The 16,035-nt window shown below is 47.5% G+C and overlaps 2 protein-coding genes across 4 annotated transcripts in view; one reads left to right on the forward strand and one right to left on the reverse strand.

The window, feature by feature from the left end:
• TSPAN4 (tetraspanin 4) overlaps positions 1-3,395 on the reverse strand; it is a 417,908-nt gene extending 414,513 nt beyond the window's left edge. Inside the window, exon 1 of one of the 2 annotated variants that reach the window (XM_077179946.1) lies at positions 3,201-3,395. The gene's annotated coding sequence lies outside the window, so the exon portion shown is untranslated. Of the gene's footprint in view, positions 1-875; positions 1,031-3,200 lie in introns of those variants that run through there. The other variant, XM_077179947.1, reaches the window with a different exon arrangement.
• A 61-nt stretch (positions 3,396-3,456) lies between these two features.
• On the forward strand, positions 3,457-6,439 carry POLR2L (RNA polymerase II, I and III subunit L). 2 transcript variants are annotated; one of them, XM_054634949.2, is made up of 3 exons: positions 3,457-3,587; positions 3,769-3,876; positions 5,975-6,439. In XM_054634949.2, the coding sequence occupies exons 2-3, from the start codon at positions 3,782-3,784 to the stop codon at positions 6,081-6,083; spliced, it is 204 nt and encodes a 67-aa protein (XP_054490924.1). In that variant the 5' UTR covers positions 3,457-3,587; positions 3,769-3,781; the 3' UTR covers positions 6,084-6,439. The 2 variants fall into 2 exon arrangements, with proteins under 2 accessions (XP_054490924.1, XP_054490925.1); XM_054634950.2 differs by having other exon boundaries at positions 3,466-3,612.
• Positions 6,440-16,035: the final 9,596 nt, after the last annotated feature.

Consider the following 16,035-nt stretch of genomic DNA (forward strand, 5'->3'; position numbering starts at 1 on the left):
GTTCTGGCCATTATCTACATGTACACAGAAAAAGCAAAGTCAGAAGAAGGGAACAACAACAGGAGGTGAAAAGTGGTAAAAGGTCCAAATTTTCCAGACTCATGAGGGTGCACACCTAAACCGGACCTACTGCAGCCAACAAAGTAAAAAATACCTTTTAGCTACCAGTTTCTCACACTACCAGTGCAAGTGCAGAGATCTCACAAGTCTTTCCTCCAGTCCTAATTACAGAGACAAGGTCAGAAAAGACACAATTTGCCAGCATAAACTGCACGAGGTCATATGGCCACTCTAGCTACAGAAGTATTTTAGGAGTAGTTCAATCAGCCAGGTCACTTAACTGACTTCATTTCTGTTTGTTTTTTAAACAAGCAGCAATATTTTCCCTTGCATTTTGTGGATAGGAGAACAGGAAGCAGGGTCAACTCCTTAATCACCAGCCTAGGATTTCAGTACCCATCACTAAAAATGCCATGGAGCAGCGATGCCTAGCTGCATGTCACAGATCTAAATCCACCCAAAAATGCCAAGAAGGAGCCTCATCCCAACAGTGACAGTGGGTCAGAACACTGTCAGCTTTCAGAAGTTGTTCAGATCACAGGAAGAAGGCGGGTGCATTATCTGCACTGCCTCACAACAAATCCACGTGACAGAAGCTGCTCAAGCTGCTCCAGCTGCACATCAAGAAAGCAGCCCACAGTTCTCAAGCCTTCTTCAACTCGATTAATTCTAGGGCAGTCTCTTCTGCTTAATGCTGATGAGGGCTCCAGTGGGTTTTCTGACCAGCAGGCTGCCTGAAGGCCCAAAGAATCAGCAGTTTGAGGACTGCTGCTTATTGAATGTGGCAAGGGACCAGAAATGTGGTAAGAACTTACTGTGAGAAAGAGTTGCACTTCTAGTTCTAAGAGCTGGGACTTCAATTCTTGCAATTCTTCTTCAAAGGACGCTTAAAGAGACCCAGTTCTTGAATTCTTTCCGCCCTCTTCAAAAGAATGGCTGAAGAGATCAAATTTCACTAAATACTAACAGCTGAGTGCCATCAGTACCCAGCTCACCTGAGCAAGAGTGGAGAGCTGGCAATGCCACATATGGCTCAAGCTGCAGTCCTCCTAATCAGCGTGAGCTAACAGCCCATAAAACACTGACTAATTCCCAAATAGTCACATGTGTGCACATTCCCCCGCAGCTCTTCTAAACAGACTTATGCAGTTTGGCAAATGGTCAGATTAAGCAGAGGATATATGAAGTTAAGCAGAGAATGTTTTTGGTATGTAGCAGTCTCTCCAGGTCATAGTTCATAAAAATCTTTACAACTTCTAGGATCAAAGCAGCTACAGCCATGAAAGATCTATTAGTTCATTAGGTCCATCACCCAGCCAAGGCAGGTTACCAAAAAGACATGACAAAGTTAAAGTAATGGTGTGCGAACAAGCCGAGTACATTTTGCTTTGAAAAAAAGATGCTAAGCAAAGTCAGATATGTGAACTAGGTCCAAAAGTTAGAGGTCAGTTTTGTTTTCAAGAAACAAGCAAGCACATTTCTACAAGGCAGCTATAAAATGCTAACCTATATCTAATGATGTGGCTTAGCCATGAAGCCCAGCTCCTTCTTTCTCACTCTCCTTCCCAGCCCAGTCCCTCTTTCTCACTCTCAATTGCAAATTTCCATCTCCAAACACAAATGCCTTTTACCACACAGTTCAGTAAGAAAATTACTTTGGAGCCCTGGTACTGAAAATGCATCAAAGCACAATCTTCAAATTCTCAACTCCCCACCCCCTCCTGCCCCCAAAAAAAGAAAGAAATCAAAGGATCAAAAGGAAAGACACAGTTTTGCTCCCACTGGCCTACAATAACAATAATGATCATAATCTAGAGATCGCAGGAGGTTCATCTACCCTCCATGCCAAGTCAATTCGCTCCATTCACAACCGCACATAATTATTCCTGGGACTGCAAAAATTACTGTCTTTTCACTAGCAATAGAATTGTAAAAATGCTTTCAACCTCAAGCCCTTATTTATTAAAACAAAACTTTTTGCTCTTTTACGGTTCATGTTAGGTCTGGCATTTCTCTGCAGAGGGTCAATAATCCAGTCGTTCAAAAAATAGTCACGAAAGACGTATTAACATAAGCTGTGCATTAAGACACAATTATTTATATGCCTGACATTAATGGCTCTGCGCCGTGCACTGTATCAACTCACAGATACTTTAGCAGGAAAATAACAACACTTGGGGAGAATTTCTGCTCTCCCAAGGACAATTAGCATAACGTTAACGCTGAAACGAGAGAGCAATAAGGACTGACAGAGGAATGCTTCATCCCAGAGTCTCCAGAACAGCGGCGCCCGTCCCCGAAGTTTGTACCCATCGCAGCGCGCTTCCCTCCGCTAAGCACACGCTGCCCGTGCCTAATGCTTCCCCAATCCTTAGATTCATGAAATACGACTCAAGCAGTTTCAAGATGCTTTATCCTCTGCCACCAGAGCTCCCCGGCGCGGCTGCCCGGCGGGACCGGCCGCGCTGCCCGCCGCCAGCCGCTGACTGTCCCCGAGCCGGGGGAGCGGCCCCGGCCGCCGCCGAAAGGCTCCTCTCGGTGCGGGCACCGCCGCCACAGCGGGCGGTACCGGGGGCAGCGCACACCTCGGGAGCCCAGCCGCGCACAGGTCACAGCACAGGGCGGAGCGGCACCGCGAGCTAACGGGACGGCGCCGCGTCCCAGCCGGCCCCGGAGTTTGGAAACTCTCGGCAAACCCGCAGCCACCGCAGCGCCCGCAACTTGGCCGGGGCTCGAGGGCGAGTGCCACCGGAGAGACATCGCCTGTCCGGGCTGCACGGAGCCGCGGAACAGCCCCGCAGCGCCGGGAGCGGGCTGTGCCGCCGCCTCCCGCCCGAGGGAGCCGCCGAACCGCGGGCAACCGGCCCCGAGCGACGCCGCGATGCTGCGTTGACAGGGTCGCGACACGGCGGCAGCGGCGGGTCCCACCGCCCGCCGTTCCCCTGCCCCGGGGGAGCGAAGGACACACCGCGCCGGCGCCCCTGTCCGCGGCGTGGCGGAGCGCGGGGCTGCCGCGGGGCTCATCCCTCAGCCCTGCCCGCCGGGATGCCCATCCCTCATCCCTCATCCCTCTCCCCTCCGCCGGACCGGGCGGGCGGCTGCCGCGCCGCAGCCACCAGTTGCGCTTCCCGCTGCGGTACCTCAGCCAGGACGGGATGACAAGTCCGCCCGCTGCCGAAGCCCTCTCGCAATGCAACAAGTGCCCGCCCGGGCGCGGCGGGAGGAGGCGGCGCGGGGGCGGTCGCGGTGCCGCCGCTCAGCGCTCGGGGCGCCCCGGCTGCCACTCACCGCGCCGCGCGCCCGGCGCCGCCGCGAGCCCGCCCCCCCCGCGCGCGCGCGCGCCCGCACGCTCTCTTGGGCCGCCGGGGACGCCGTACCGCGGGCCGCTACCATCAAGTACACGGGGGGGGAGTAGGGCCGCTCAACCTGCCCGCTCGCCGTGTCGGGCCGGCCGCCGGCGGCGCGGTTTCCCCCGGCCGGGCGCGGTGGTGGCGGCCGGCGGCCATCGGCAGCAGAGGAGCCGCGCGGTGGGAGCCGCTCGCGGGGCCGAGGGTGGGACCGGGATCGGGGCTGGCCCCTCGCTCGCCTCCAGGGAGCCCTCGGAACCGTAGCCCACAGCCGCCGGCAGGCCGGCGCGGGGCAGCGCAGCCCAGTGCGCGGTGTCCGGTCGCTTGGCCGGGGTTTGACGCGGTGTTTGTGTCGTTGCAGGCACAGCGCAGAAATGATCATCCCGGTCAGGTGCTTCACGTGCGGCAAAATAGTGGGGAACAAGTGGGAAGCCTACCTCGGCCTTCTGCAGGCGGAGTACACCGAAGGGTGGGTTTTATTTCTGTGTTCTTCGACTCGTGCCTTGGGTGATACACAGAGCACAAGATTCCAAAGCTGCTGGGCTGGGAATGAGCTCTGGAGATCATCTTGGCCAGCCTCCCTGCCACGGCAGGGCCAGAGGCACAAGTGCAGGGTCGTGGCGTCATGAAAGGGACACAGAGGGGCTAAAAACTATTCTGGGTTGTTTAACCAAAAGTTAGAAATTGCAATAGGCAACAAAGTGTTTGTTTCCCCACTGAATCTTACAGGGCAGTAGTGTGGAAGTTGCCAAGTCATGGCCCTTGTACCCAAAACGTTCCCAAATATGGAACTGTACACATTTGCTTGTTTCTTCCCTTCCCCTTCCATATACCCAACTTTGACACCAACGTGATCAGTTGTTTAAAGGAAGAGAGGGAAAAAATGTTTCAAGATTAAGAAGTGTTTAGCGTTTTAATATTTTCCCTATCATTATTATTCCTCTGCTTTTGTATAGGAGTTTTGTGTTGTCATTGACAAATGCTCACTTGAAAACAGTTGTGGTCATTGGCTTGATTCTGGGGTGTATGTTCAAACTAATGTAATTATGGTAAGAAGTAGAGTTTACAGATATCTAACAGCTAAAATCTTACAGTGCAGTACTGGAATCACTGTTAATGGTAGCTTAAGAAATGGATGGGCAAAATGGGACACGTGTTCTAAAGAATCAGTACTTGAAAAAGACCCCCACACCTTTCTGTTTGTCCCTTAAAAGTGCTCTTTTTCCACAAGTCCTTGGAAACTGGAGGAAAAGGCAAATACAACTAAAGTTGTCTTAAAGCATATAGTATGACTTTGGAAATCATGATTAATGTTAGTATTTTGCATCTCTGATAACTGCATATGAGAGTTCAGAATTCTCCAGATAGCTCTTAAAATTTACATATCAACAGACATCAGCTGCTTTTGTTCTCAAGTGTTTTGGAAAATTGAGGCATCATGTGATGTTATTTATAAACATTCTTTAAAATGCCCCACAGTGTTCTTATAGTTGTCTAAAACAAGTTTTGCAGGTGCTGTCCTAGAACGAGCAGCCCTGCTGCACTATCAGCGGCTGCAAGGAATGAGTGACATTGGAGAAGCTGCTGGGAGTTGGCTCAAGCAGTACAGTTAGACTGTACTGCTTGAAGCTAAACGAGCTTTAACCATGGTCCAGCTCAGGCAGAGGCTTCCTTTCAGTCCTTTGTATTTTAGAAAAGTATCCATTGGGATACTTTTGTACTCCTACCGGGGAACTACAAGTTCCAGGAAATAAAGTTTGTTTTGAGCAAGCGCTTCATTGCACTGCATTGTATCAGTATCATCATAAAGACCTGAGATCAGTCATGTCTCATGAATGTCACATTCTGAGGGAGTATCAGTCTGATTTATTGTTCAGAGGTTCCAGCTGAGGATCGTGGTAGTACCATGACCTTTTAGAGGGGTGACAGCCACAGCCATGGAAAACACCCGCAGTGGGTCAGGCTGGGATGACTCAACATCCCCTACCCAAATATAAGAATCTGGAGCAGTCACTCCAAAGGAATTCAGTGGAAAGACTGTAAAACACTGATTTCTGGCCAGTCTTCACCTACTTACTTGTATGTATGTGGGGGGCAGGTTGTATAACTGTGTGCCTTCTCCCATGGGAGCTGGGAAGGATTGTAGCCATCCTCAGAATTAGCATCCCTGTGTGGGGGAGGTCGCGTTCCCAGTTATTTTAGTTTCTGTATATCTCACCTTTTTAGCATGGCTCAGATCTTAAATTTATCTTGTGAAATGGGCAAGAATCATCCTCAGTTTACAGAAAGATGTTAAAACAGTGCCCTCTGAAAACGGTGGCAGCTGGGGACCCTTCTCAGCAGCAGATCCTGTGCTCTGGCTGGCTGGAGAATGGGCAAACACACTCAACAGCACTAGGTGGAAAGGGCATTAACAGCACATGCTGAATTTCTGTCTGTCTTTGAACTGCAAACAAATTTTCCTCTATGACTGAGCTCAAAGTAATCAGTGTGTTGCTTAGGAAACGCTTACAAGTGGTTCTGACTCACTTCATCTGTTGTGTTTTTTAATTGTTGTTCATTAATAGAGATGCCCTGGATGCCCTTGGCTTGAAGAGATACTGCTGCCGCAGAATGCTCCTCGCCCATGTGGATCTGATTGAGAAGCTTTTGAATTATGCACCCCTGGAGAAATGAGATGGAAAAAGCACTGCTGCAAGCCATGTGGAACCTATCTCTAATTTAAACTTGAAACTGGACTTCAGGCAGTAAAGAATGAAAGCCAACTGTAGTGCAACCATCAAGAGATGTTTATCTTTGGATAAAATACTGCCCCAAGCCACTAACCTCTTTCAAGGAAACAAAGGAATGATGAAGTCCACTTAAACAAGATTTAGAGATTAAAAGTTTGGATGCTTCTTCTTAAATCTGTGTTTGGAGTTGTGAGCTTCTAGATGCTTCTGGCAGTAAAACCAAATGTTTGTCCATGTAGAAAAACTACTATATTTCATTAAAATGTTGAAATAAAGGAGGTTTTTCCCTTGTAGCCTTCATACAGTTTCTGGATAAAGTGAATGCTTGGATCTTGCTGGTTACCTTAAGGTTAGAGGTAGTGTGAGTACCCAGTTCAGTGTCCTACACTAGGCAGGCAGGGCTAAACTGGTTCCAGTGACATGGAAGTGGGTATATTTGTGAGGCATTGCTCACAAAAACTGCTGGAGCCCACAGAGAACACTCCCTACCGCAGTTAAAATCAACCTGTGTTCTCTACCCTGATCCTTACCAAACACTGGGGCTGCTGTATCACAAAAACACTGATTCAGATGGTGCAGTGCCTTCATTTAAGCAAAACATGTCTGAGTGTCTCCACGGAGAGCACTGGATGTGAGAATTGAGGCGTGCTGGTGTGAACAGGATCAAAGTGCTGCTGCTGCCAAGCACCTGCACCCCTCTGTGGCTGGTACAAACACTTCCACCACTCATCATCTCGGTGACTTCACGTTGTGCTGCGCGTGTGCTGCGGTGCTGCCTGGCCTGACAGAGGGGCTGCAATGGAGAGAGGGCAGCTGGAGCTGCAGGGCTGGGAAAGGTCACCTGCATCCAGACAGGCACTGACCCTTCCCCAGGGTCTCACCTTTCTCTTACAATCAGCTTGTAAGTTGGATCAGGTTTTCACTCTGCTTTTGGCCATGCAGAAGATGCATTGTTGTGCATGTTGTGCATGGCACACCCTGTGCATGGCACAGGCAGACATGCCCATCTTACCTGAAAGTGAAGCAGGGCCATTCCTGCACCTGTGTGGGTTTGGGATTTTGTGCAAATGCAGCATTAGTTCATCATTACAGCAGCCCAGTAGAGAATGGGCTGGAAAAGGGGATAATTCCTTAGGATGCAGTCTGTTGCTCTCTGGTGCAATTTAACTTTTGGCACTCATGGATTAGCTTCAGGGTAAGAAGTATCTCTGTGGGTTCTTTTCTGTAGTACAAAGAATCTGGTTTGAACAAACCCTGGGTTTACAGAAACAGTCATTATTTAATGTGCTTACTGGGTCAAACTTGTACCCACAAAGCTTAAAACTAGATTGTCTCACAAAATAAGAGGCAGGACTGCTGCTTGCCTTTGGCTATCACCCAACCAATCTTTACACTTGAACTTGCTTTTCAATTTACTACAAGACAGTAGTAGATGTTTCTCATATTCAGCAATTCTTCACTGAAGACATCTTAAAACCTGTGCTTTACCCTAATGCAAAGAGAATTAAGCAATTAATTCTAGCATTTGTTTCATAGTTGGTTGGGTAGCTTATGTTCTGCATGCCTGCCGTATTAGCAAGCTGAACACACTTTATAAAAACAAACCAAAAAAAGCCCTTCAGTTCTCTCTCAGGCTATTTTGTAAAAGGGACACTGAACTAGAGGATGACCTTTCCCCAGTGAACTGGTGTAGGAATCTTTTCCCTGTCAGAGTGGGGTGTGACACAGCCCTGCGTGCAGCCTGTTCACAGATCCACGGCGGGCCCCGCGAGCCGCACCGGGAGCGCAGCAGCCCAGACGGGAACGTCTGGCAGAGGCAGCGTGCAGGAATGCCGTGCAGAAAGCTGGCCTGCATCACTGCCAAGGAACTGGATTAGATGAGCTGACAGGACTTGGTTTCTATCTGCAAAAGCAAATTTCTAATCTCGTTCTCTGCTTTAGAATAACATGTTTCTTTTCAAAGCGGGTGCCAAGTTGTCTGACATTAAAAGTTACGGCTCCTAAATACTTAATAATGAAAATGCAATCTGTGAAAACACAGCAGGCCTCGCTGAAAAAACGCAAAGGAAAAAGAAAAACCCACCTTGGTTGCTCTCATTATTATTCTCAAAACCAGGGTGCAGTGGAAGCCAATGGCAGTATGGTATCACTCCCTCTGACAGATGTTACCCAAGGAGCTGCAAAAACACCTGAGCAGCAAGACTAAGTCACAGCAGGCACTAATATTAGCTCATGCAGCACTTGACACCCTGTGTGCACCACAGCTTTTCCTCAGGAGTTTGCAAATTCAGTATTAACCAAAAAATGTGGCAAAGCATACAGTTCATCGTGATCATGTGAAAAGTTATCTCGAGAGTTTTGTCCTTGGGAGGTTTAGGAGCAGGAGCAGAGCTTAAATCCTGTTGCAGAAAGAGTCTGAAATTTTCAATGGATTTCTATAAATCCCATCTTTCACCCCTGTTCATTGGTAACTAGGAAAGTAATTCCCTTTTTGCTGTCACTTCCCCTGTGCTACCTTCTGCAGCAGTTAATAACATAAGAGTATTGGATGTGCTTTTTACCTGCCAGATGTCTTTGGGAAGAGTCATTAAATATGCTCACAACAACCACAGTTTTTCAAGACAATGTAAACGTTGGGTATACACAAAAGAAATAAAAAAGCCTTAGTTTTCCCTCAACCAGAAAAAGAAGCCCTTAACAAAATCAACAGATAGGCAGCAATGGGAAAAAAAAGAAGATAAATGGTAGTGAATATGCAGTCCTTAATTACATTAAGAATTCTGTCAGTTGGAAGGTTTTTGAAAAATACAAAAATCCCACCACTCCTCTACAGTCGCTTAATCACTTTACATGTAAAACATTTTGGAAATTTTTCAAGTCTGTCTTGAAAAGCTGTAGCAGGGCTTGCACTAACCCCGGTTGTGGTTTAACCCCAGCAGCAACCAAGCCCCACACAGCCACTCCCTCATTTCCCACCAGCAGGAATGACTCTCTCTGGGGAGAGAATCAGAAGGGTAAAAGCTGGAAACTTGGGCGGAGATAAAGGCAGTTTAATAGGGAAAGCAAAAGCTGTTCACACAAGCAAAGCAAAACAAGGAATTAATTCACTGCTTCCCATGGGCAGGCAGGTGTTTGGACATCTCCAGGAGAGCAGGGCCCCATCAGGTGTAATAATTTCTTGGGAAGACAAGTGGCATCACTCCAAATGTTTCCCCCTTTCTCCCCTCACTTTACATACTGATTAATTTGATCTGGAACATCCCTTTGGCCAGCTGGGGTCACCTGTCCTGCCTGAGTCTCCTCCCATCCTCCTCCCCAGCATGGCAGTACCAAAAGTAGAAAAGGCCTTGGTTCTGTGTGAGCCCTGCTCAGCAATAACAAAAATATCTCTGTATTATTAACCCTGTGTTCAACACAAATCCAAACCACAGCCCCATACCAGCCACTGTGAAGAGAATTAGCTCTAGCCCAGCCAAAGCCAGCACACCTAGCATTGGGAAAGCAAGCAGGCATAATCAGAAGTGTGACAGAAGACCCTCTGTCACCCAAGCCACAGCCTCCCTTCACACATCACAATCATCCCACAATAACGAAGCAGTGCCTGTGACACACGGTGGGAGCCGAGGTCATGGAAGTACAGAGGAGCTGCTTAGGGAGCTCAGCCTCCCGCTTCAACCTGGAGCATCAGCACCAAGCTGTGTGTGCTTGGAAAGCTTTACGTTTCTTGAAATGACAATTTTAAACAAAAAAACCCTCTTGATCATAATTCTGAGTCCATCTGCAGGAAGGAAGTGAAATGCTTTTGTGCCGATCTGTAATGAGCCTCAGGTTTTATATCTCAAAAGGAATTTTGCTCTGAAAAACCTCCTCTAGTGAGGGTCTCACCCCAGGGTGATTTGCTGAGAGATGTGTGCTGGGCTTTTGTTCTTCCCATGACTTTTCCCTAAATGCAGTCTGGAATTAGATACTAAAGTCTGACTTCTTGTATATGTTTCTTGTCTATATGAAGAAATATGAAAACTCTCAAAATCCTGATTAAAACCATTACACAGACCCTCATAACAGTGTATTTCCATCAAGATGTCTAACTAGCCCCGTGGCTACAAAGCTGCATTTCACTGATAATAATCTGTGAGAATCCAGAACAGGAGCTACCTCTTTCCCTGCAAATGGCCCTAGAAGAAAAATCAATCCTTGCCCTGACAAAAAAAGGAGCAAACAAAACCAGAACCAAATAGCCTATTTTCCTCTAGAATCAGTGTAATTCCAAATAGTTTCTAACTTCAGTATGGATCTTGGAAAGAAAATAGCATCTCTACTTTGAACCCTCTCAGAGCAGACCCGTGTACATCCACTTGAGCTCAATTAGCCAGCAAGATTTTCTTATTACTGAAACTTCTCAATTGAGACATCTCCAAGACAATGTTGCTTTCACCTGGCTCTGACTGCCCAGAATATGAACATAGATTTGCTTTCCCCTTCAGTGCATTTGCACCACAATTTGCATTGTGGCTTTGCTTTCAGCCCCAATTTTTATTCAATTTCTCCAGCCAGTGAGAAAGCATTTTTAATTGCTCAGTGGGGACAGCACAATAAAGATGTCTGAAAACCCAGGACAGGGAGCATGTGGCCAAGCCTTTGGCTCTGCCATGCTGGATGGTTTGATGTGTCACCCACTGAAGTCTGTTGGAGTCTTTTCATTAACTTCAGTGTGACTTAAAATGACCTGGGAACCTGTGGTGCCCTACACCACTGAGGTGTCCAGGATTAATTCATTTTGTTAAATTCTGCTAAGAAAAGCTGTTTGAGGTGCCCAAGCATTAGGCATTCAAAGAACTTTCAGATCTTGCTGTAGACTTCAACCATGTGCACCTCTAGCACATAAGGCCATAGAGGAAAATAAAAAGTAAGAAGTTACCTTTGGTTGCAGTGACTCCTGCTGTTCAGGGGCAGCTGCAAGGCTTTTCTTCGGGCTGGTGTTTGGAAGCAGCACAACAGTCACATGAGAGTAGGTATTTTTTAAACCCTCATTGCTTTCTCCTTCACACTCCCTTCCAAAAATATATAGGGAATGTGCAGCTAAGTCATGCAGAAAATGTTAGGGTTTGCACCCCTAATCCAATTTCTCCTTCTCCACGAAGACACATCTTCCAGACCGTCAGTCATCCCTTGTGGTGAGCTGCACTTTCTCTTGTGCTGAAGGGCACAGGTAGCAGGGGTGAAGCCACGTGATCCCCAGCACCACACAGGTTTCCCCATAATTGCTCTCAGGATACACCTGCTCCTGTGTTTAACACTGAGTCTTGTAACAGCCAAGCCAGAAAATTCATGCAGGAAAGCCTTTCTTTATCCCTCCCAAATACGATGCAAGTGTTTTAATAAAATGGGTTCATTATTCCTCGCTCTTTAGAAGATGAACAACTAAAGATCAAAGGAAGGCATAGAACAGCTGACAAAAAGCTAAAAGCCCACAGACTTTAGGGACCTCAAGATCCCTGGCAGTTAACAAAGCAAGAGGAAAAGGCTGTGGTCAAGCCTTTCTGTGGGCACCGATGATTTTGAAATAACACACTGCCCATCCCACAGGCTGGATTTAGAGCTAGGAGGAATAAACACTGAATAATGTCTCTTTGGAAATCAGATCTCCTTCTTTCAAAAGCAAGTCTACTTGGAGAACTCCAAGAAATTAAGTAAATTTAAATAAATCAGTGCCAGGAGTAGGACAGCTGTGCTCAGCACCCACTTTTAGATACTGACCTTTCGTGAGCTGCTGCTTTCCACATTTTCTAGTGGTTCACCACAGTTGTATCTACAAGCTTTGAATTTCTTCAGAGATTACCTAAATGTCACTTTCCTTGCCAACATCTCTCCAGAGACTCATTCCAAGTGCATGAAGCTCATTGGGAATCTTTCCTGAGGTACTTTGGGTCGATCCTATTCCACTCTCTCTTTGCATTCTCCAGGCTGGTCCACAGCAGCAGCAGAGACTCCCTTTGTCCATCTCCATGTAACATCATTGCTCGTGTCTTTCAAAGACAGAAAAAGGCTTCAGCTCATGTGTGTGTTCAGGGACAGGCCTTGACAAGAACATACAGCCTAGTTAATGTGAGCCTTGGGCAACCAGTGCAATGCCTCAGTTTCCCTTCCAGAACCTCTGGGATGGCACATCCCACTCTTCAGAAACCATCAGAGATGAGCAACAAGGAGTAGCCTAACCTCACCCAACCCGTGGTGTCTTCTTGCATCCTTATCAGCAACCCCTATCATATATCCTCAAATCCTAATGGAATATTTTTTAGTTAGATTTTTAAAAATCACTTTTTGACACTAAACAGAGCCCACTGCTGATGGAAAGCTACTGCCCTGAGCTTTTGCAGCAATTTAGAGATCAGCAGCATCACTGTACCCAGCAATCCAGAAGGTTTATAAGAACACTGCTAAAGCCCAATTATCCCCAGCTATTTACTGAAAGCTGCCTTAAAGTGCCTCCCTCCTTCTTTTTTTTCCTTTTTAATGAAGTCTTCCTTCCAGCAGTGTGTGTTAAAGTGTGCTCCTTCCCAGGCAGTGATAGGAGGGAGAAACATCCACTTTATGGAGCAAAGGGGTAAAGGGTAATCAGAGCAGTAGCACCTACTCGGCTAAAGGCCGCCCTGATGAAAGGGGATGTGCTCCTCCCAGCCCTGAGCAGCCCCTGCCCACCAGCTGATGGGCTCTGCCCAGCTCCTCCCCAATACCATAGCAGGTACAGCCAAGCCCTCGAGCCTCCCATTTCCAAAGAGAGTGAGAATTCAGAACTCTTACAGTTGAGTTTATAACCACATGGGCAGCAATGCAATAGCTAACGCTTGGGCTGGACGTATCACAAGATGTTTTGCTGAAATTCCCCTGGAAAATTTAAAAACAAAAATCAGATGAGTGCTGCTCTAGGCTGTAGGCCTTTCCTTGTAATGAGATGTGCAGCTGAAGCAATTACTAACTTTAGTTTTTTTAAAAAGCAATAGCAGTTTGACTAGGAGGTCTTCCTCCAGGAATGAGCTAGTAAATGAAAGCATTAAGTTAATAAGGGCTTGAGTGCTTCAGATCATTATAGAGATGGCCTACAGCTCCACACTTCACCAACTTGATTTTTTTTTTTTAATATTATTGTCAAAACAGCTTAAAGAAAAGCCCCTTTGGATCCACTCAGCATTAAATACAGCCTAGACAAATAGCTGCTTTCCTCCATTAAGCAACATTTTTAAAAGCAAAATACTAATAATTAAATTCCAGTGATGAAAAATTGCTTCTAATAAATAAAGAGAAACAGATGCCATTGGCCCTGGCAGCTTTCATGTCAGAGACCTGAGCTGCTACTGAACCAAATGGATGTGGTGCTGCAGGAGCTGGGAGCAGCACCATGGACAAACTCCCATTTCAGCTACAGCCAGAGACATCTTGGGAGATGGTTCCTGGTGTTTGAGCAACAGCCAGGGCAGCTGGTGATTCCTGCCAGCCTGGCATCCCCCAGTTAAACCCCTTTTAGACTGCCTTCATCTCAAACCACCAGTGGCAAACTTACTTTAGGACAGGTCCAGGACTGGGATCTGGGTTGTCCAGGACAAAGCTGGAGAACCAAGGTGGTCATGCACTGCCTGATTGAAGGTCCTTCATGGTGGCCCAAACTGGCCCAGACTCACCACAATGATGGTGTTTACCCTCACCCCCTTGCCCCCAGCCAGGGCAGCATGCCCAGGAGGCCAAAAAACTCCTTCTGCTTCCACAGCTCAACCAGGGCACATCTCCACAAAAGAAGGAAATTCTCCAGGGCGTGTACCTGTCCAGGGAAATACCTGGAGAGCAGAGTTCTTCCTTCTATTGGACACTTCTTATAAATTATCATCCTTTTTCCCTCTCATCCCACCTCCTGCAGGCACATTCCTAACTCAAACCATCTGAAACTTATTCTAAACTCTAAATGTCATCAGCTAAACATAACCAGAGAGAACTTTGGGCTTTCACTCCCTTCTGTACATCCAGGGGGGTTCACAGAATCAATTAGGTTGGAAGATCTGTGAGGAGGATGAAGTCCAACCTGTGACTGAACACCCCATGTCAACAGGATCATGGCACTGAGTGCAACATCCGGTCTTTCCTTAAACACCTCCAGGGACAGTGACCCCACCACCTTCCTGGGCAGCCCAATCCAGTGTCTAATCACCTTCTGTGAAGAAATTCCTCCCTTTGTCCAACCTGAATCTTTCCTGGCACAGCTTTAGACTGTGTCCTCTTGTCCTGTTGCCGGTTGCCTGGGAGAAGAGACCAACCCCCACCTGGCTACCACCTCCTTCCAGGCAGTTGTGGAGAGTGTTAAGGTCACCCCTGAGGCTCCTTTTCTCCAGGCAAAACAACCTCAGCTCCCTCAGCCAAGTTCCAGAAGCAGGGAAATCATATTGCGTATGAGGTTATTGCAATATCACAACCTTAAGCTGGTTATTTCTTTCTTCTTTATTTTAAAAACTACAATATTCAGGTAGCTCAAGAAAAAACAACCTTTGGATTTTGTTTGCTTATAAATCCATCACAACAGCTTGGGGGAAAACAGTAAGTAAGATATTGGAAGAAGAGCACAAGAGGCCAAAAGAAGAGCATCTGCCTCTGGATGTGCTATTTGCAACCAAAGTCAGGTAGCAGGCTGTGATATTAGTGTGTGGTATTGATTTGTTCTTAATCCAGAGAAATGCCCCTGTAATGAACTCTGCTGTGCCCTTAATGATTTCATATTGAAGGATGTTAGGTGCCTTGCTCATAACAGAGTAACAGCAATTCCAAAAATAGCAATCCTCATAATAAAATGTTATTGAGAATCCTGAATTTCAATATAAAAGGGACTCTGCTGTACTCAAGGGCTTACAAGATACAAATGCATACTTTAAAAAGTTGTATTAAAGTCATGTTGGTACCTGAGTTACTGAGACACCGTGAGATGCTCCTCCAGGGAGCAGCTGAGCCCCAGGTCCCCAGGAAACTTTTAGGGAGATGTAATACAGGCTGGATTTAATCCCACCAGATGACTGAGGCTAGATGTCTAGAAAGAGCTGAGATGCTTTTGGGAGCTGCCTGTGAGGCAGGCGCTGCTCCTCAGCAACCATCAGGGGCAGCTCAGGAACGGGGTGCTGGGCCAGGTGCCACATGCCTGGTCCTGCCTCTGCTGCTCATGCCCAGCCTCTGGCAGATGCCCCTTCCAGAAGGTCATCACAAAGCTGCCCCTGCAACTGGTGCAAGGAGGCTGGAGGGAGAGGGCAGCTGCCGCCAGCTTCCCAGTGGGAAGAAGCATTCCCAGCAAGATCTGGGCCACCACAAAGAACTCAAGAGCTGGGAGCACCAGGTCTAAGGCTGACCTCACCTGCAGGTGATTCCCCAGCCTCAGCTTTGTCAGTGCTGCAAACAGGAGCCCCAGATTAAGCCCACCAGGCTTCCTGGCCTCTATCAGCACAGAGCTCATCCTGCAGGCTGGCCCAGGGGGAGGGATGGTGGTTCCCCACCTGCCACCACATGGTTGGTGCCAGAGCCCCTCTCCTGGACTAGAGGAGCAGAAGGGAAGACCCAGCCCTGCAAAGAGATGCTGGGGAATAGCTTCAAGCCTTCAAATAACCCTCAGGCACCAAATGACTTCATTTGGAGCAACCAGGGGCATCTCCTGCCACCTCTAGGGGGACTGGGGACAGGATTAATTAGGAGGAAATAAGGGGTTAAAGTTTGCCTCCTACAAGCCTCAAAAATAAGCTCAGAGGTTGGTTTTAAAGTTATCCAGGATGTAGACTGGGAAAAAAAAAGCCATTAGATCAATTATGCCTTATTAAAACCATAATTGCTTTAATTACAGCCCATTGCTCCTGACCCCTGCCCAGAAGGTGATG

This window comes from Agelaius phoeniceus, chromosome 6, assembly GCF_051311805.1.
Source record: "Agelaius phoeniceus isolate bAgePho1 chromosome 6, bAgePho1.hap1, whole genome shotgun sequence".
NCBI lineage: Eukaryota > Metazoa > Chordata > Aves > Passeriformes > Icteridae > Agelaius > Agelaius phoeniceus.

Excerpts from the sequence above, each read along its gene's own strand:
- POLR2L (XM_054634949.2), top strand. The coding sequence starts at position 3,782 with ATGATCATCCCGGTCAGGTGCTTCACGTGCGGCAAAATAGTGGGGAAC. Across the intron at positions 3,877-5,974 it reads CAGGCGGAGTACACCGAAGG|AGATGCCCTGGATGCCCTTG; the intron begins GTGGGTTTTATT and ends GTTCATTAATAG.